At 46.9% G+C, this 20,730-nt stretch overlaps 1 protein-coding gene across 1 annotated transcript in view; it reads left to right on the top strand.

Moving 5' to 3' along the window:
- Window positions 1-20,730, top strand: part of FAAH (fatty acid amide hydrolase) — a 430,791-nt gene that overhangs the window by 390,773 nt on the left and 19,288 nt on the right. Inside the window, exons 14-15 of the mRNA XM_086952348.1 lie at window positions 3,425-3,533; window positions 4,688-4,833. Of these exons, the coding sequence (XP_086808474.1) occupies window positions 3,425-3,533; window positions 4,688-4,833 (255 nt within the window). The remainder of the gene's footprint in view (window positions 1-3,424; window positions 3,534-4,687; window positions 4,834-20,730) is intronic.

Consider the following 20,730-nt stretch of genomic DNA (forward strand, 5'->3'; position numbering starts at 1 on the left):
TACTCTACTATGCACTACTGCACTCTTCGTCACTGCACTCTACACCACTCCATTCTGCATTGCACTCTCAGTCAATGCACTCTACTCTGATGATCCACTCCATTTCACACCAGTGCATTCTATGCCAATCCACTCTGTGCGCTAATCTACTCTGCACTTCTGCGCTCTATACCTCTCTACTCTGAAACAATCTACCCTTCTCCACTCGGCACTCTGCGCCATTGAACTCTGCACCACAACAACCTACTCTGCACCACTCTAATTTACACCACTATACTCTACTCTGCAACACTCTATGCCACTGCACTCTGAGCCAACTGTACTGTACTCCATTGTACTCTATGCCACTGCTCTCTACGTCACTCTACTCTGCACCACTGCACTCTATACCTCTCTACTCTACGCCCCTGTACTCTCCCATACATCACTCCAGTCTACTCTGAAACAATCTACCCTACTCCACAGCGCTCTGCATTCTGCGCCATGGTGCTCTGCACCATGACACTCTACTCTGCACCACTCTAATCTACGTCACTATACTCTATTCTGCAACACTCTACGCCAATGCACTCTAAGTCGTTGTACTCTATGCCACTGCTCTCTATGTCTCTCTACTCTGCACCACTCTACTCTATACCAATGCACTCTATGCCACTTTACTCTACATAACTGCAGTCTGACAGTCTGCTCTGCAACAATGCCCTCTAAGCCACTGCAATCTACGCACTGCCATCAAAGCCATTGCACTTTATACTACTGCACTCTATGACACTGCACACCACTCTGCTCTGCGTCATTCTTCTCTGCACCACTCTACTCTGCATCACTGCACTCTTCGCAACTGCATTCCACGTTGCACCACTCCACTTTATGGCATTGTACTCTGTAACACTGCACTCTCCCCCACTAAACTCTACACCCTTCGGCTCAACACCATGGCACTCTATGCTAATTCACTCTACTCTACACCACTCTATGCCAATGCACTGTATGTCGCTACTCTCTACATCGCTGCACTCTATGACACTGAACTCTATGCCAATACACTCTAAGCCACTCCAATCTACTCTACACCATTGCATTCTATGGCAGTGCACTCTACAACACTCTGCTCTATGCCACTACAGTTTCTGGCACTCTATTCCACTCTGCCCCATTCCACTCTATTCCACTCAGCTATATGCCACTGCAATCTGCCCTGTCCCACTCCACTCTACACCGCTGCACTCTGCGCCACTTCACTGTACGCCAATTCACTCTGTCACTTTACTCAAAACCAATTGACCCTACGCTACTTCACTGTACACCAATCCACTCTGCACCACTGCACGCCAGTACATTCTACTTTACAACACTCCACAGCACTGCACTCTGTGCCGCTCTAGTCTACACTGCTGCACTCTACGACACTCCACTCTGTAACACTGCACTCTCTGCCACTGAACTCTCTGCGCCACTTAACTCTGTGCCACTTTACTCTGTGCCACTGCACTCTGTCGCCTCACTCTACTCTGCCCTCTCTACTCTACGCCACTCTACTGTACTTTGCACCTGTGCACCCTACATCACTACATTCTATGCCTCTACACTATATGCCAATCCACTCTTCGCCACCCTTATCTACTGTGCACCAATGCACTCTACGCCTCTCTACTCTACAACACTTTACTCTATGCCACTGCACTCTACCCCACTCTACTATGCACCTCTGCACTCTTTGGTACTGCACTCTACACGACTCCAGTCTAGGCCTCGCCACTCTACTCTGCGCAACTTCACTCTACACCATTTTCCTCCATATCATTCTACCCTGCAACACTGCATTCAATGCGACTGCACTCTTTGCCACTACTCTATGCCACTGCACTCTACCCGGCGCCACTCCACTCTAAGCCACTTCACTCTGCTGTGAAACAATCTACTTTATGACACTGCACTCTCCTCCACTCTGCGTCCCTCCACTCTGCGTCCCTCTACTCTGCGTCCCTCTACTCTGCGTCCCTCCAATCTGCGTCACTCTGCTCTACACTACTCTATTCAAAAGCAATGTGCTCTATGCCGCTGCACCGTACCCCAACTGCTCTCTACCACTGCACTCTACTCTGCACCACTCTACTCTATGCCACCCTACTGCACTCTGTACCAATGAACTCTATGCCACTGCAATCTTTACTACTCTACACCTTTGCACTCTACCCTGCCCCACCCTACTCTACTTTGAAACAATCTACTTTATGCCACTGCACACAAAACCAATGCGCTCCATGCCACTCTACTCTACTCTGCACCACTCCACTCCACACCATTGAACTCTATACCACTGCAGTCTAGTCTGCACCATTCTACTCCACATAACTGCACTCTACACCATTGCGTTCTACACCACTTTTCTCAAAACCAATGCACGCTACGTCAGTGCACTCTACACCAATATACTCCACATCACTGTACTTTATACCACTTCACTCCAGGCCACAGTACTCCACTCTATGCCACTCCACTCTTTAACATTCTACTCCACTCTATGCCACCCTGCAACACTACGCCACTTTACGATGCTTTACGCCACTTCATGTATGCCACTCAATGCCACTTTACTCCATTCTGTTTTACGACACACTATTCCACTCTGCTCTTCACTCCACTATATGCCACTCCTCTCCATGACACTCTGTGCCAGTCCACTCAACACCACTCAACTCTACAACACTCTACTCAATGCGACTCTATGCCATTCAAATTTCCTAAACTACTCCACGCTGTGCCACCTCAATCCACGTCAATCTACTCCACTCTACTCTACAGTACTCTACTCCACTGTATGCTACAGCCTCTAGGCTACTCTAGTCTGTTCTACACCACTCTATGCCACTTTATTCTGTGATGCTCTACTCCACTCTTCTCCGTTCCACGATCTTCCACACTGACATTCTACTCCTTCCACAACACTCCACTCTACGCCACTTCGTGACACTCCACACCATTCAAATCCAATCTACAGCACTCCACAACTCCCTACGCCACTCCATAACACTCATTTCTACTCCACTTTTCCACACTCCACCCCCTCTCCTTTACCCCTTCTAACCTTTAACTATGCTAAACAGCAGCCATGCTGGTGTACAACATGGATAACACATATTGGCAAAGCCAAAAGCTCTTCAATAGCTTTCCATTGCTTGCTTGACAATGCAGTGTCTGCTGTGAGTGAACAAACGGGTCATCCTGCTCAGGGACAGCTGATTTGTGATCAGATTATGGGTAGTTTGCCATGCCATCATTTACGATTAGGGTTCCAGGTCAGTCATTCTCCACCATCTCTTAACTCGTCTTTTCCTATTTCTTGAATCTCTGCCTCCCTCAGCAGTCGACGAATCAGTTAAATGTGCACACACTGGATGTTATTTCTCACTTTTGTTTACAGGAATACCGCCAGAAATTCATAGCCCAGTGGAAAGAACTGGACCTTGACGTGATGCTGTGCCCTATTCCGTCCCCCGCATTCACCATTGGCTATCCCGGGAAGCTCTTCGGTATGCAGCAGCACATTACTTTATAGGGCGCCGCGCGCTGTTTATAAGCATGGACAACTGGCCTCACCTAACCCGGGGAGTGTGCCATCTCTCCAGGGGCACCAAAATCAAACTGCTTTCAGGTTCATGTGCATCTGCAGGGCAGACTGTGCATTTCAACGACTCCTGGCACTGTTCACGTGCCCCAGCCCTTCTGACCCACAACCCTGATATTTCTGTTGCTAGGATACAACATATGAATTGGTTGCCGGATGGGACCCTCCCTTCAAGGCATACCAATTGCATGTTGTCTCCTATCCAACCACAGTTATGGGTAAAAATACAATCCCAACCAAAGGCCCTGCAAAGAATTATGGGACGATATTCTAGAGTGCAGTACTATTATAGCATCTAATATGAAAACATTCCTCAAGGGGCAGGCTCTCTGGCTCAGCTGAGAGCTAATCCCATAATATTCACTGCACTCTAGACTCTCGCCCCAGAATGATTTGCTAGGCCTTTGGTTGGCATTGACGTTTTGCCCATAACTTTGCTTGGGGTGGTCCTAGGAGGATGGGACCACCACCGAATCATTGAGCATGATATGCACTTTGTGCTCAAGGCATCTGCTTGCCCCCCCCCCTAGGTTAGGGGTGGCCCTACAATTATCACCTCTCTCATTGCCTGGTATTTTTCAAAGTTCACTTTTGTGCACTTTTTATATGTTTTTTTAACATGTAAAGGAAAAGCTGTTTTATCAAAGGGTTGTGGGTGCAATAGCTAACTCTGCCACGTGGCGGAGTCGGAATTATTGCATGAATTCCGTGTTTTCAATGTAATGCGTAGCTAACAAATCTCTGCAACCTCCGCCAGCGGAGCGGAGTTCATTGCCCACAGTTATCTAAGCGCCTAAGCGCATCAGCAATTGGACAATATGTCTTGGGGTTTAGGTTCACTTCACTACAACAGTCTAGACCCTCAACTTTTTTGGGAGAGCACATTTACTTAAGAAGCATCCTAAAATCGACTATAATTCTAATTCTAATTCAAAATCTTAAGAACTCTTCCACCAGGCCATGGTCAACAAGATAAGTAGAAAATGTATTTTAGTAAATCTTACTGAAATTCTCCTTTCAATCTAACATTCACAGCTTGTTGTAATTAATGTATTACAGTGGCAATATCTTACACAATTCTCTATAACGTACTGGACTTTCCTGCTGGGGTGGTGCCCGTTACCCTAGTGACCACACAAGACGAGGAAGAGCTGAAACATTACAAGGGCCACTACCAGGATCCCTGGGATAAAGGCTTCTCAGAGGTGAGTGAAACATCTACATTTTGATTGACCACGGGGTAAAGAATAACTTTGCTAAGTAAGCATTGGAAAACCCTAAATGTCTTTCTGTTTTGACCGCTTGACTTTGGAAATGCTTTTTGCCAATGCTTTGCAGCACTTGTAAAAAAATTAAAAAATAATAAACGTGTGGTAATGTGTAAGCTCGGCTTTTGTGAAGAAGGCCCAACATTATGACGTATGTATACACGAGTCACTACGCATGTATGTGCATACTGCATAACTTAGCCCCCATTCTGTTTAGTTTTTTTATTTACCATTCTAATGGTGGACACCATTCGTAGTAGTAAATAACAAAATAAACCAGAATGTTTGGTTCCAGTCCAGTGAGAACCTGGCCTGGCAGTTTGGGCTGGACTGTTCCCATTGGGTGAAGGGTCAAGACTGATTTGATTATCGCTGGGATCAAACTGGAATGGCATAGGGAGCAAAAAAACGATGGATTTATTCCCAGATCTCTGTACAGGGGTGAATGTATGACCTTGTTCTGCATTCTGTTAGCATCAAGAGGTTATCCCAGGCCCGCAGCCCTTCTCTTTGATTCTCTTATCAGCCAAATCTCCTTCCTGAGATGTGCCTAGACCCTTTCCTTGTAACTTCTCGCTGAACCAAAGAGCCCCTTTTGAAGTGTATGGGGAAGCCTTCTTCTTCCCTCGCCAGTCTGTCCCACCCAACCTACAGGACTGCAGCTGTACACAAATATGTTTGGTGGGGATCCCCTACCTCCTCTCCTTATGTTTCATCATGAAGCCCTGGATCTCCAAAAATGTTATCTAGGGGCCTCCATGCACTGTACCATTCATAGGCACAAGTACACCCGTTTATTATACACGCACTGCACAGCAGTGCATCTTTCATGGACTGTAGCCCTCACAGGCTCACCCAGCTCATGCATTTACCATGCATTCACTGCGCCGCACTACTTCCATCATGTAGATCACCACTCTTAGGCACATATTCACCCAGTACATGCTTCTACCAAGAACACACTGCACAGCACTAAATCTTTCATATATTGGACCAATCGCAGGCACACAAACACCCAATTACAGATATATCACTCCTGTGCTCAACGGCACTCCACATCAAACCAATGTAGGTCAATGGGTAAGTAAGCACACACCAGTGGAACTTTGAATGAGTTAGTATGTAGGCCTCGCGCTCGTGAAATAGGTAATAAAGGAGCTGTTTGGGCCAGAGTGCCAAGGCCTTCATGCATCCAATGGCAGTCCACGATCGGGTGAAGTTCCTGACGGTGTAGCAGAAGAAGACCTGTCTCTGTTCCCAAGGGAGATCTCTGCGCCATTTCTGGAGCTAAACTTGTGTATGCTTGTCTTTTTACATATATATCTACAAAAGGACACTGTTCCTACAGCTGGGTGCAAAAGTCACCCATGCATAAGGGTGCAAAAAGTCACCCGTGCCTTTAAGAAAAGAGAAGTAAAGAGGAAAAAAAGAAAAGACAAAAAATAAGAGAATTCCTAGGTGATGGGGACCCACAAATGAAGATGAAAGACCATTATGTGTCCTCTGATGCCCTCACACACCCCAAAGGGTGTCATGCTTCATCATCGTGAGGTTGCTCCTCGTAGGGCCGGCGCTGCAATTCCTTACGGGTCCCCCGAAGGGTCTCTTTATCAGAGAACTTTTATAGGACTGCCGGATGGTGCATGTGGATGTGTGGGGTGGGGGTGTCCAATGAGGGTGTTGGAAGTGGGTGCAAGTGTAATAGAGAAGTTAATAAAGGGTACACATGCAGCGAATGTCTCAATTGTGTAACCTTAGCAGACTCAACTGCTAAATAAAATCTAGCCCCAACGGCATACTATGCCTAGGTTTTAGAGGTCATAGGTCAACATGTTTTGCACCTGCAACGCCTTAGGGGTCGTTGGCGCTTCTTCCGGACCAGAGCTATAAAATTTCAGGTGCACGTGAAAAAATGAATTAAAATACCCTATAATTCGATCAGGGTGGGCAGTACCCTGTATACCTATAATCTGGCTACAGCTGCATGATGTAAACCGCTCCTGAGTAATACCAGACCTTCCGTAGACATGCGTTGAGGACGGTTTGTCTTCATCCGAACTCGCCATTCCACACGGATACATCTAACCACAAACGTCTCAGGCTGAGCACTTGGACTTGGCCTTGAGTTCCAAAACCTTCTAGCTGAGATCTGCCAGCGAGCCATGTCCTGCTACCGCCTGTCTTTTTACTCATTGACGTCCTCTTCGAAATAAGGTAAGAATAGCAGAACCACTGTGCATTTTCCAGAAATTACTGGAGCCTGTTCAGTTGAAGGAGTTCCATGATGTCATGCATGCCACCTTTGTGTCACAGTCTCTCCGGCATACCTTTGGGCTCTACGGAGCTGAAGGTGTCTGAGTTGCCTTACCAATGGCAGGTCCACCTCTGATGCCAGCCAGGACCTCTGGATCTGCCCCCAAGATCCGGATTGACGCTGCCACTGGCTCCATCCCATCTGGTGCCATCCCTGACACCACAGATGCCGCTTGATGATGAGGAATCATCTTCCTGAACTATGAGTTGGCACTGCCCCAGATCTGTTTGACATTGATGCTGGCACCGTCAAGGCCCTACAAACTCCTGGGATAACTTCCCATAGATAGACCCTTTCTTCCTGAAGGGATGGATGAGAAAGAAAGGTTTGAATCCCTAGAGGAGCCACAAGAAAACTGGTATGAAGAGCTGTATGACGCCAGTGTCTTGCACACTTCTCTAGACTCTGGAATGCTTTCCCTTGCCACCATGATGCGTAGTTGCCAGCGACTGAGGTCAAGACCAGCGTCTTAACAGAGATGCTTCACCAAGAAGCAGGTTTGGCTGAACCTTTGCTCCCCTTCAATGAAGCTTCACTGACGTTCTCCTGGAGGCCTGGGCTAAACCTTGCACAGGGGCTCCTGTAGACCACACGATTGCTTGACGCCACTGTCCTTCCCCAGGATGCCAGGCCTTCCTCTACCAGCATTCCTCCCACGACAGCCTGGCTCAGCAGTCAAGGTCAATCCAAATTGATTCCCTTTCACTCCACTAGACAGGGAATTGAAGAGGCTGGACACTATTGAGAAGTGCATTTTCTCATCCACCAGCCTAGCCACGTGGTCGGTGACCTGTGAATGCATCTTAGGCCAATATTCCCATACTTCCCGAGGAAGACTGAACCATCCTCAAGCAAGCCCTCACAGACCTTCATGATGCAGTGAAGTTTACCATCAGGTGGGGACTGGATACCACAGACTCCCTGGGTAGAACTTCTATGGTGGTGCTGCATTGCCATGTCTGGTTGTGGTCCACTGAGTTACCTGGGTCCAATCATCGACTTGGTTAACATACCCTTTGAAGGGGCTTGGCTATTTAGTGACAAAGCAGACACGTCACTCAAACACTTTCTGGAGAGCCGGGTCATGGTAGGGCTTTCTCTAACTGCCTGGTCCCAGGAAAAGTCTTTTCACCACTACTGCAGATGTGGTAGTGGCACATGTGGGTCTCCACAATACCTCCCACACCAGTCAGTTCATCAAAGTACCCAATCCTTTTCATGTACTAAGTTGCAGATCCTAAACAGGATATGGGACCCAGACCCTGTGTGCAATTCAGGTCCTCACTTCTCCAGCTGCCACCCCCTCTAAGCTTCTCTAGCCTACCCCCATCCAACACAGCTATCCCATTGGCGGCAGGATCAGGCACCACCTGTTCCAGTGGTCTGCAGTTACAAGTGTGTGCTTTAAATTGTGCAGAATGAGATTGCCCTTCCATGTGTGAAAACCCATCTGCCTTTGCCACATCCCATGAATAGCTGATGACGTGCCATCTCTGCTTGCTGTGATGAGAAGTACAGACTATTTTGCCGAGAGGAGCCATCAAGAGGGTGCCCGCACCAGAAGTTGGGCATGGGTATCATTCACCCTACCTTATGGTGCCTAAAAAGGATGGAGGCCTATGACCTATATTAGACTTGCACCCTCTCAACTACTTTTCAAGGAAAGAGAAATCCAAGATGCTCACATTGGCTCATGTTATGTATGCCCTGGTTCTGGAGACTGGATGGTAGCGCTGGACCTGCAGTACGTGTATTTCCACATCCCGCCCTGCCAGAGCACAGCTATTACTGGAGATTCATGGTGGGCCACAAGCATTTCCAGTTCACTGAGCTCCCTCTCAGCTTTATAAGTGCTCATGAAAGGGATGGCAGTGGTAGCAGCCCATCTATGGTTTCGGGTTTGCAGTCCTCTCCTACCTCAACGGCTGCCTGATGCCGAACACATCCAAGGGAGTTGTCACTCAACTCCAGATTATGGTGGGCCTGCTACATTTTCTGGGGTTCAATATCAATGTGCCAAAATGAAGTTCGACCCCCTCCTAAATAGTCACTTTCATCATAGCCATTCTGGACACATTGTGTTTACGCACGTAACCTCCAGAGCAACAAGCCAATATATTAAAGCTATGATTCTGACATTGCAGCCTCTATCCTGGATTTAGGTGAGTGTTAGAAATTAGATTACTGGTTGACTAGGGTGTGAGGTATGGTCCAGCAGCAACCACAATCCCAGTCATGGTAAGGAACAAGAAAACCCAAAATTACCCTGTGCTCAGTCCTTTGGTAGTTTGACACAGAGCAGTTCGGCTTAACTTAGAGGCAATGTGTAAAGTGTGTGTGCAACAGTTCAAACAGTAAAACAAAGAAAACACTGGGGGTGGGTGGTAAACTCCGCTCCATTGGCAGAGTTCACATAGTTTTGCTTCTCCACTTGAAGTGCGGAGTCTGGCAATAAACTCTGCCTACCACCAGCAGAGTGGGGTTTGTCGGTGCGCTCACAGTTCACCCCTACTCATTACCTCATCCTGCTCCAACAGTCTTCTAAAGGTAAATGTTGTAAATGGGGGTCTCAAGTTGGCAGAGGTAGGTACCTTGTCCAAATAGGGGCCCTTGCTTGTAGTCAGGGTAAGGGGGATACACTTCTAATAATCCACTGCTCACCCCCTTGGTAGCTTCGCAGGAGCAGACAGGCTTATCTCTGAGGCAAAGCATTTGTGAACACATATAGTACTACAGTGACAGTGGATTATTGTGCATGGTTAATTAAAACCTTTACCATATCAAAGAAAGAAAATTCAATTTACAGAAAAAACATATATCAGATTTAAACGTGTTAAAACCAAATATTCCGTCCATAAAACAAACAAGAATACGTAGTAAGGTGGCAGTAACACAATTAAGAAAAAGGCTAACATATTATTGAACGATCTATTTATCCTGGATTTTTTTTTTTTAAATACTAAACTACCTCCCTAGCGGCCAAAGGAAGATAAAATATTGCCATCATACAAAAGAAAGTGGTTAAGTTATAATAACAGATCAGAATGTCCCTGTTGTATGATCTGTGTCGGTCGTTGTAAGGGAGGGTCAGAGATGTCGCTCTGGACGTTCGACCTCTGGGGTACCATTGAGCTCGTCCTTTTGACCATTTACGGTGCTACTCAATTTGTTCGGTTCTTTCAGAATTTTGAAGCAAGCCTCAGCTGTTTCAAGAAGTTTTACCATTCGGCAGCTCAGTTGGATGTCATCCCCTTTGAAGCAGGCTGGCACTGCTTGTCTGCAGGACCGTATCTTACGGTTGTTGAACAGTGGTCGCAGGAGGGCGCGTCGATTTTGGGTGAGCTTGGCACAGGTAGTAATCAAATGGACTATATTTTCCTTGCCGTTACCACAGAGTCGACATGTTGTTGGTAAATGTGGCCATAACCATGGGGGTAGGTGGGCCGCTGGCGGCAGTAGCCCTGTACGATATTTCAAGAATTTCTTCATTATTTTTTGGGTAAAACCTATTTGTAGGTATGTTTGAGGCAAACGCGCGGTGTATGATTGGACTGTGAGCCAACCATGGGCCTGCTCTGTTAGGGCGGCTTTGTCTCTCAGCAATGATTCATTGCGGACTGTCTTATTGACCATCTTTTTGAAAACTGCTGTTGAGTAGCCAGAGTTGCTGTAGGCCAAGATCCACAATGGCTGCCTCCAAGTACCGCCTTGCCGGGCATGTTTCTTTGTTTTGAAGTTCCTTCCACAGAAGACCATTTAAGGTTTTCGGGTCTCCTCTGCTTAATTCATGCCAAGTTTTTATGTAGGCTCCCTTGCGTGCCAGCTCTTCTTTTTGTAACCCGAACTCTAGTCTCATTTGGGCAGACAATGAATACCTTGGGAGGCCAAAGATCATACGTAGCGCTTTTGCCACTGTTCGGTCTAATAAAGGAGTGTCCCTCCCTCTCATGGCTTCACTACCGAAAGTAAAGGCTGGGATTAGCTTTGCCTGTATAACCTTTATGAGAGGATGTAAGCTAGGACCAGAGGCTGTGTTTTTTAAGTTTCTGAGTGCCACTGCAGCGATTAATCCTCTCCTTTTTATGGCTTCGCGTTGCGTCAAGTAATTGCCCTTATGGTCTATGATGACCCCCAAGTATTGATATTCGGAGACCTCTTTCTGGATGACAAGAGCCAGTTACGTGTTGCTTTCTTCTCGGAAAGGTTGATGCACATAACTTTTGATTTTTCACGGTTGATGTTAAGCCTTTTGGCAGCAGAGTATCTTGAGGTGATGTCCAACAGCCGCTGGAGGCCAACCAGGGTCTGGCTGATAAGTAGCAGGTCATCTGCATAGAATAAGTTTGCGATCTGAGAGCCCCCTAGCTTTGGAGTGTGGGAGTTGCATTCCTTCAGTAGTGTAGATATGTCTCCCATAAAAAGATTAAAAAGCATTGGGGCAAGTACACAGCCCTGGTTTACCCCTGTATATGTTGGAATCTTTCTTGTAAGATAGTCGCCTGTGCCCAGCCTAACTTGCACCCATGTATCGCTATGAAGAAGAATTAATTGATTTAAAAGCAGCGGGGGAATGTTCAACTTGTGTAGCTTTTCCCACAGAAGGTTTCTATCAACATGGTCAAAAGCCGAGCTATAATCAATGTAACATAGGTAGAGTGGACGATTCACTTCCTGGGCTGCATCAATTAATAAAGAAAGGGCTAGGATATTAGAGTTAGTTCCCATGCCTTTGCAAAAACCTGTTTGGTTGTATGGGATTGCTGAAACCTCAGCCGCCCAGGATGTCAGTTCCTCTAGAAGCAGACCCGCAAAATATTTTGCTTCGTTGTCGAGCAGAGCCACTAGCCGATAATTCTTTGGGTTGCTTTGGTCTCCCTTTTTAAAAATGGGCGAAATAATGGCTCCCCTCCATGATGATGGAATTGATGATGTTTGCAAAATCTTGACGAACATTGGTTTAAGGGCAGCCGCCCAAAAGTCAGGATCTTGCTTAAACAATATGGGGGGGATCCCCTTAGGTCCCGGGGCCCCCTCGCGTCTCCCCTTCGAAATTCTTTTGCAGATCAGATCGCACTTAAATATAATTGTCTCGTCAAGTTGGTTGGACTCGTGGCGGTCATAGCTGAGTGTTGAACAATCCTCAGTATGTTTTATAAGTTTAGACGATCCTTTTGATATCAGTACCCTTGAAGTGCGTGCTGAGAAAAGTTATCCAGTCTTCTTCTGGGACAAAGGAATTGACGCCTTGACTCCGCGCCTTAGACAAGTTGTTGATATTTCTCCAAAATTGGGCACTATTGTTTGATTTATATAGTAAATACAGTGATAACACTACAAATGGACAGCACACCAGTTTAGAAAAATAAGTAATCTTGATATAAACCAAAACAATAAAAATCCACAATACAGTTATCAAGATATCCTTAAAAACAGGTTATTCACTAGTTTGTAGCAAGAAATAACTCCACCTGGAATTATTATGACGTTGTGACAGATAAAAAATCCCAAAGTACGGCGCCGACCGCAAGGTGCATGGCGTCGGGCGCGGAGTCAAGCATACCCACAAAGAACAGTACCTTGAAATTGACGAAAGCAAAGATCACGGCATCAGGGAGATGATCCTTCATTGGTGCCGGGCGGCGTTGGTTCCTCACGACCCCAGGGGAGGTGAAGCCTTGGTGCCTTATTACAGTGCAGGGAAGGTAAGATGTTGGTTCCTTACTGTGCCAGGGAAGTGACCTCATGGTGGCGGCAAGGTGTCGGTTCCTAACAACTGTGCAATGTCGATGGATTCAGGAGTCACCCACGTTGAGTATCGCCTCCACGCTAGTGAAGCTCAGCCATTGGTGAAGTCGGGGCTGTGGTGCAAGTTGGGAGGGTGAGTTGTGGACGTCACGTGCAGTGTCCTTGACTCCAGTGCAGGCAGCGGCATTCAATAACGGCCTCGGAGACCATGCGTCGGGCCTACGGTGCAAGTCGGGATGGTGCGTCGTGCTCTTCATGAGCTGTGCCCACAGCTTTGGTGCAGGTTACGGCATCGCTCTTGGGCGTCGGTGTTGCAATTTCCTTTTGTGGCAGCTGGAACAGCAGTTCCAAATGCAGAGAGAGACCGAAGAAATGATGTCTTTGTGTCCCTGAGACTTCAGAACAGGAGGCAAGCTATATTTTAAGCCCTTGGAGATCTTTTCCTCAAGCAGGTGACAAAGCAAACAGCAAAGTCCTTTTCTCCTTTCCTTGGCAGCAAGTAGCCACTGCATGCCAACCCCAGACAGCAAACAGCCCAGGGGTAGTATTCCTCCTCATCTTCTCCGGCTCTTCTTTCCAAAAGTTCTTCTTGATTCCAAGAAGGGATCTAAAAGTCTGGGGTCTCTGTCCCTCTTTTTATACAAAAAATCCTTTGTTCTCTGAAGGCAGAGGGTGTCTGTACCCTGTCAAAACCAGTTCTGTCCTCACTGGTGCAGCTTTCTGGCAGGAGGTGGAGACAGCATTGCTGAAGGCAGACCAGGCCCATTCAGTGGAAAGGAAATCTTCTCCCCCCTACTCTAAATGCAGCCCAGGTCTATTCAGCCCAGCCCTGACTCAGCAGGCTCTTTGGATCCATGTCCCCTATTCACCCCTTGTCATCCAAAAGTCAGATATGCAATACACAAACCTGGCAGAGGCACACTGGTTGGTTAAGCAAGAAAATACCTAATTTCTAAAAGTGGTATTTTCAAATACAATGTAAAAATTGCCCTCACTAAAAGATGCATTTTAACATTCTGAGTAAAGGCATACTAAACTTTATTTCCCTACCTTGTTCCCAGGGGTGGTAATGTTGGTAAGATGTTATCAACTAACTCCCCATTATGTCCTTTGGGAACAGGTAGCCTTGCAATAGTGAAAAAACGAAATTGACAGTCAATCTCTATCAGGACATGCTACACACATCAGGGCATATCCTACCTTTCACATACACTGCACCCTGCCCACTGGGGTACCTTGGGCCTACCTTAGGGGTGTCTGACATGTAAGAAAAGGGAAGGTTAGGGCCTCGACATTGCAGTACCAGACTGGACACAGGCTCTTCAATGGCAGGCCAGAGTTATATTTTACAAGCAGCTTCAGTGGGTGGCACAATCAGTGCTGAAGCCCACAAGCAGCATTTGATTTATAGGCCCTGGGCACACACAGTGCACTGTACTACGGTCTGACTAGTAAATCAAATATGCCAATCATGGATTCACTAATCCATAGCCACAATTTACAAAGGGAGCACTTGCTCTTTGGCACTGAACAGCAGTGGCAAAGTGCCCAAAGCATCTAGACCAGCAAAAACGGAGTCCAACACACAGCAGAATTACAGGAGGCAAAGGCACAAAATGCAGGGGAGACCCACGCCGATTATGTCAGGTCTAACAGTAAACAAACCGGGCTAGAGAGAATGAGACATGCTGTTACCTTTCTCACTCCCACCTACTCCATGATAACCTTCTCCTCTCATTTGCCCCTCCCATGTCACGGACTGCCTTTTTTTGCAGCTTACCAAGTGTTGTGTGCCGGGTACAAAAAAAGTCTAACATAGAGCACAAAGAAGCACAGAAGGGGAACAGGAGCTGGGCTGAAACGAGCTTGGCCGCAGTCCCGCGCAAGTACTTTCAGTAAAAAAAAACATTCTCAAAATGCAGTCTCGCCCGCTGTGGCAGTATCACCATTCAACACATAGCCAGGCTTAATGGAACAGCAAACAGCATATGACCCGTACCCCGCCCCTGCCCCAAGACTTTGTAAAAACTAGACTGTGTGTGTGGGTGGCTGTATCCAGGAGGAGGGTTCCATTAAAATGCGTAGGAAACAACATAGCAAAGAACCAATGGTACCACAGACTTGGATCACTTAATCTCCTGCTTTATTTTGTGGTTGACAAGCAGTCAAAATGTAGGTGGGGCCGAGTTTCAAGCCCACCAATCCCTGCCACCAGCCTGTAGAGACCCTTTGGCACTGCGTGCCCTCAGCCCTGCACACACGCCGCTCTCCGAGACCCCAGCACTGCACCTGGTGCAGTTGGGGTGTGACGTGCATCAAAAACAGCCAGACCCAAGGACCAGTGCCTTGGGACAACCATAGGCACACTCAGCACTTGCCAGCGAGCACAAACACATGGGCATGCGAAAATGGCCCTGGACCTGGGGGAAGTTCTAGTGCCCGACATGCCCAGTCCTCCGAGTGCGCCTACTACTCTCCAGCTCGTACAAGCAGCCCGGGCTGCAGCGGGAGGGAGGTTAAGCTCAGGTCCAGCTATGCTAGTGTTCCGCGCCAGCATGCTCATCGTGCAGGAGTCTGCTGCAGGCGAGTGCCTGAGATGGAGCAGAGCCGGAGAGCAGCCATTACGCCTGTGATGTGTAAATCATGTGATCCAATTGTCTGCTGTTGTTTAATAAGTAAAGTTTAGCACCTTTTTATTTAACTTTTCATTGGATGATGTGATACTACGCCCGCTCGCGGAACTCTGTAAAATCTTGCTGAGTTTTTCTGTAACTCCGTAGAATACTACGGAGTAAAACTATTCGAGCTCCGCACAGGCCTAGAAAACATCTCACAAAACAAATCCAACAGCACCTTAGTCAAATAAAGAAAAATTTAGTAGATAAAACAAAACCAAAACAACAAAAATCAGTAGAACAGGAGTTTTGATTTTATAAAGAATAAACTGCAATTTAGTACTTAAAAGCATAAAGCACCAACCGCAGCTTTCTGGGTGAGCTCGACTGGGGAAAAGTCAAAAGCTCAGGCCAACCGCATTGGAGGTTGGGTTGGATACAGTCCCAGATTAATCCAGCTGAAGTTTTACCTTCTCAGGTTTTGTACCAAGAGTCCCGTTTGCGTTGGAGAGGGCTGCATGGAAAAAGGAGAGCATTGCTGACGTTAGGCTGCGTGACGCGAAGAGCAGGACATGCTTCGCGGATCGGCAGGGAACTTTGCATTGGTGGTCCTTAGTAGTCTAAATGTGATGGCTTGCACTGATTTTTGGTGTGTCACAAAGAGCCCAAAAGCTTGATTTAAGAGACCGCTGAGCCACATCAAGGAACCAGGAAGTTAGGGGCACCACTTGGGGTCAGGAACGCACTGACAAAATGTCCGGGAGCTGTTCATCACCACCCCCCTTTTCTGAATCATTTTTGGCCACTATAGGTGTGGCAGGGTATACTCAGACATGAGTCCCTTTCTCACTACACCATCAGGATTCAAGCAAGCCGGGCCGACGAAGGCTGAAATGCCAGAAACCGGTCCCCGGTAGCTTGCCTCCTTTCTGGTGAAGAATTGGCTTGGTAGTTTAGTCTGCCCTGTTCCCATGATGCACTGGGCCAGGGACAGACTGATTTGCATATAGCCAGGTTCTGAGCTGGGATGGTGCAGTGAGATAAATAACGGTGATGGATCAAGCCCTGATCTTTGGACTGGGTAAGAGTGGTCTGCTTAATTCAGACACTCTGTTCATCACCACCCCCTTTTCTGAAATCAGGAGCTGTTTGGCAGCCTCTTATGTCCCTGAGGCTCAGATCAGGTGACCAGCAGACTAGTTACTCTGGAGTCTTGTGTTCAAGATGAAGTTGCAGGTCCAGTTCTTCTTCCCCAGGTAAGAATGCTGCAGGTCAGCACAGCAGGGCAGCAGTTTCTTTAGAGCATCAATCCAGCAGAGTGGCAGTCCTTGTATCAGCACAGTGGTCTTTCCTAGCAGAGTATCCACAGGTCCAAAAGTATACAAAGAGTTGGTGCCTGAACCCCTTCTTTTACACACAGTTGTGCCTTTAAAGTTGGTAGAAGCTTCTAGAGGCATGCCTTTGAAGTGCATAGATTTGTTGCCTCCTTCCCTGCCCTGGTGTCGTAAATATTTAATTTACCATCTTAATTTCTATGCAGGTAAGTACTTAATCAATAATAACTCAATCGGAAAGAAAGAAAACAGAGTCCGTGGTGTTAGAGTTCTTAGGGGTTTTATTCCTTAAAAAGGAATCGTTCCGGAACTGGATATCATGTTCCTGCAACCACACAGGGTTCAGGAAGGGATAGAGCAATGTTTTATTGACAGTACATAGCTTATATACTTAATTCACATCATAGAAATCAATATAGTAGGCGTAACAGCTGAGAGAAGACAAGATAACAGCATCCACGTGTTACTAGTACGTAATCAGAAGGCGTGGACTAGGCGTAAACTGGAGGTGTGCTCTAGAAACGTCACAGGTAGATGTCACATGTGGGTGGCACTAAACAGAAATGTTGCAATGTCAGCAGAAATCGGAGGCTTGGATGCGCGCGCAGCTGCATGACGTGTGATTGGCGTGAAACTGGAGGGTGCAGGGGGCTTGACATTTACACTGACGGAAAGAGACAGAAGTCTGGCATGTCAGATCAACTTGTGCTTCTATCATATCTGATATCTGATGTTTAGGAACTGAGCTATCTTGGGCGGAAAGGTCTCTGGGGCAGAAGCTATTCTATACTGACTGTGAGTGCGTGTATAAGCGCCTGAGTGTCTGCATGAGGAGCGTGGGGGCATGGGCCTTCCATGGGAGCATGGTAACAGAGGCTATGAATTACTTGCACGGAGACAGGCCGGCCCTTCGGCTCTGCAGCTGGGGAATGTTTACTGAAACTAGTAAGCAGGAATGTATTTTCGAGGAGCGGAACAGATAACTCGAAGGTTGTAGTCAGTCTTGGCAGGCAGCAGGCTGAGCTGAGCGTGGTGGGCCGCGCTGGAAGTAAGGCAGAGTTCATAGGTACGGGGGCAGCCTGGGCAGCCTGGGCTGAGGCTTTCAGAGTCAGAAGGCAGGAAAAACTCGATGGCAGAAATTCAGGGCCTACTTTGCCAGAGCTGAAAAACATGTAAAGTACACTACAAAAAGACGTTGGCATAGCATACTTAGGAACGGACTATTCAACCCATTCAGGGTGGGTCTGAAAGAGGACATGTTAATGTTGGACGCAAATGTATTTGCGTCTTCATAGCTGGCACAGGAGGGAAGTTACATGCACTTTAACTCGTACATGGAGACGGTGGGGTACACGATAGGGAACATAACTTGACCAAAAATTTATATTTCCTCATTCCCTCCTTGTTCCCTACGGACCCTTCATGATATCTCGATCATCATGAATTGATCAGTCTGTTCTTGTAACATAATTTGTTTGTCTCTCTTCCGTTGTCGGTTTGAGAGAAAACTGGAATGTTCAATGCACGATGTGGCGCACAGTCCACATATCGCCGGCCCACACTGTAGGCACAGGCAGCAACTGAATACTATGACAAGGCCAATGCCTAGGAAGGATAGGATCTTCCATCCCCAAGCGGACAACGTTGTCCAGAACCAACCGGACCAAGTCCAGGTGCCTGGATCCTGATGTATTAAACTTGCAATTTTGTGAAGACGTGTAATAGCTTTGTATACAGATGGCGCGTTTTCTGGGATGAAAACACAGCAACTTGACCCGATGACCTTACAAACTCCACCTCTATCTGCCAAGATGACGTCAATAACAAGACGATTCTGAAGGACAACAACCCGCATGGCGGATTGCTCCTCTGTTAGGTTACCTAAGGCGGAGGCAGTTTCATGTACTACTGCTTCAAGGGTTCTAGTTAATCTACGTATTAATTTACTGTTTTGGACGGGGCCTAAAAAGAAAAAGAATCCTTTATTAAAATCGGTGTATTGTTCCCATGCCGTTTCCGTATAGTCGACAAGCGGGAGATCTCTTCGGAGTCTATTCTTTACTAGATTTGAGTTTCTGTGATAATCAGGAGGGGCTAGAAAAACAGGTGGCAGAAGGAATGCAATATAACAGGTACCATCCCAATCTGGAGGCAGACGTATGTATGCGGTATGACCACAAACAAAATAAGAATGACGGGTAGCTTTAAAGGACGATTTACCATGATCACTGAATTCGACCACATGAGTACATTTACTATGACCTAAGTGTACTGAACCTTTCTTCCTGACACATAATTCACCAGTGACTGGTAATACTGACATAGCAGGTAGAACTGGTGCAGCTTCGGATTCAACAGTAAGAATCATAAGGCTAATGGTGTAATTACTTAATCCATATACTTCATTTTCTAGATCAGTTCCTATTCTAATGGGGAGTCCCTCCTTATCAGGGTAACAGACGTCGAGCAGGACTAAGTTCAGGTTTCCCCAAACCCAGCTCCCGTCGAAAACAGCAATATCAGGATTTAAGGAATTAATTATTTTGAACCATGCACCACAGGAGCCGTTGTGAGTGAACGGGTACGGAAAGAGGGGCAGAGCTCCCTTGTAATTCTGGTAGGGAGGGAGTCGGCCACATATCCAGCAGTTTGTAGCGTTATTAGTCTGATGGGAGTGATGTAACATACTAATGAAAGTGTTGTTGCGCAGCGCAAGTCTGTAAGAAAGTTCATGTGGAGGTAACTCACTAAAAGAATGTTCAGCAGAAACATTGTAAGCAGATTGTTCACGCTTGAAAATAGGGCAATAGATTGGAAGAAGTATACTTGCAACAATAATCAGAATACTTAGAAAAAACATAATTAATAATGTCACTATACAGTGACTACGCAGTGATTTGCAGTATGTACGTTTCTTGAATTGTCTCTCTCTCTCTCTATCTCGATCTAGGGGATACATGTCAGAAACTATTTAACCGATTCACCTAGGGGAGGACTTAAACAATTAAACTGTCTGACTTGCTAGATCGAAGCTTTAATCGATACTCCTCTTGGGGAGTTTTCTCTCGTTCGGGTATTGTAAAGTCACTAGGTTTAATACAGTCTTTGGTGGGGGTGGACGAGTCAAGGTCTGGTTTCAGTTCGTTGCATAGTTTAATATGACTCGTATGAACCCACCCCTTTCTGCCCTCCAACTTCACTGCGGTCCTCGTAGTAAGAAGGACGGTCTTCGGCGCTTTCCAGCGGGGCTCCAGCGGGCTTTTCCTGTCGAAGTTCCTAACTAGGACCACGTCGCCAGGACGGACATCATGCGGCTTTACATCAGTGTTGTCAGGAAAGGCTGCGGCAACCTGTGAACGACATGATTGGAGTGCAGACATCAAGGAGGCAAGGTAATCTGTCAACATGTTACAATCAACATCGGTAATTTTCTTAGGAATGGGCGTCCCCCACATATTCGGTGGTCTGCCAAAGACCACTTCGTACGGGGATAGTCCTGATCTCGAATGTGCAACCATTCTCATATAGAACAGTGCAACTGGCAGGGCGACTATCCAGTCGACCCCTTTCTCCTGGCATATTTTGGCAAGGCGGATCTTAAGTGTCTGGTTATGCCTCTCTACAAGTGTCAAAGCTAACCACGTCGTCCCTTAGCTTGTCTTGCCTGAAGTTCTCTTGGAAGACGTGGATGATTTCGCAGGGACGCAAGGGACCAACTTCCCTAATCACTAACTAAAACTTACTGAGTTAAATATTAACAGCAAGAATTAAAACTAGGAATTAGGGAGGAGGGCCGGTACTGGGCGTTGAAGAGAAGACTTTGGTT

This window comes from Lissotriton vulgaris, chromosome 1_1, assembly GCF_964263255.1.
Source record: "Lissotriton vulgaris chromosome 1_1, aLisVul1.2, whole genome shotgun sequence".
Classification (NCBI taxonomy): Eukaryota; Metazoa; Chordata; class Amphibia; order Caudata; family Salamandridae; genus Lissotriton; species Lissotriton vulgaris.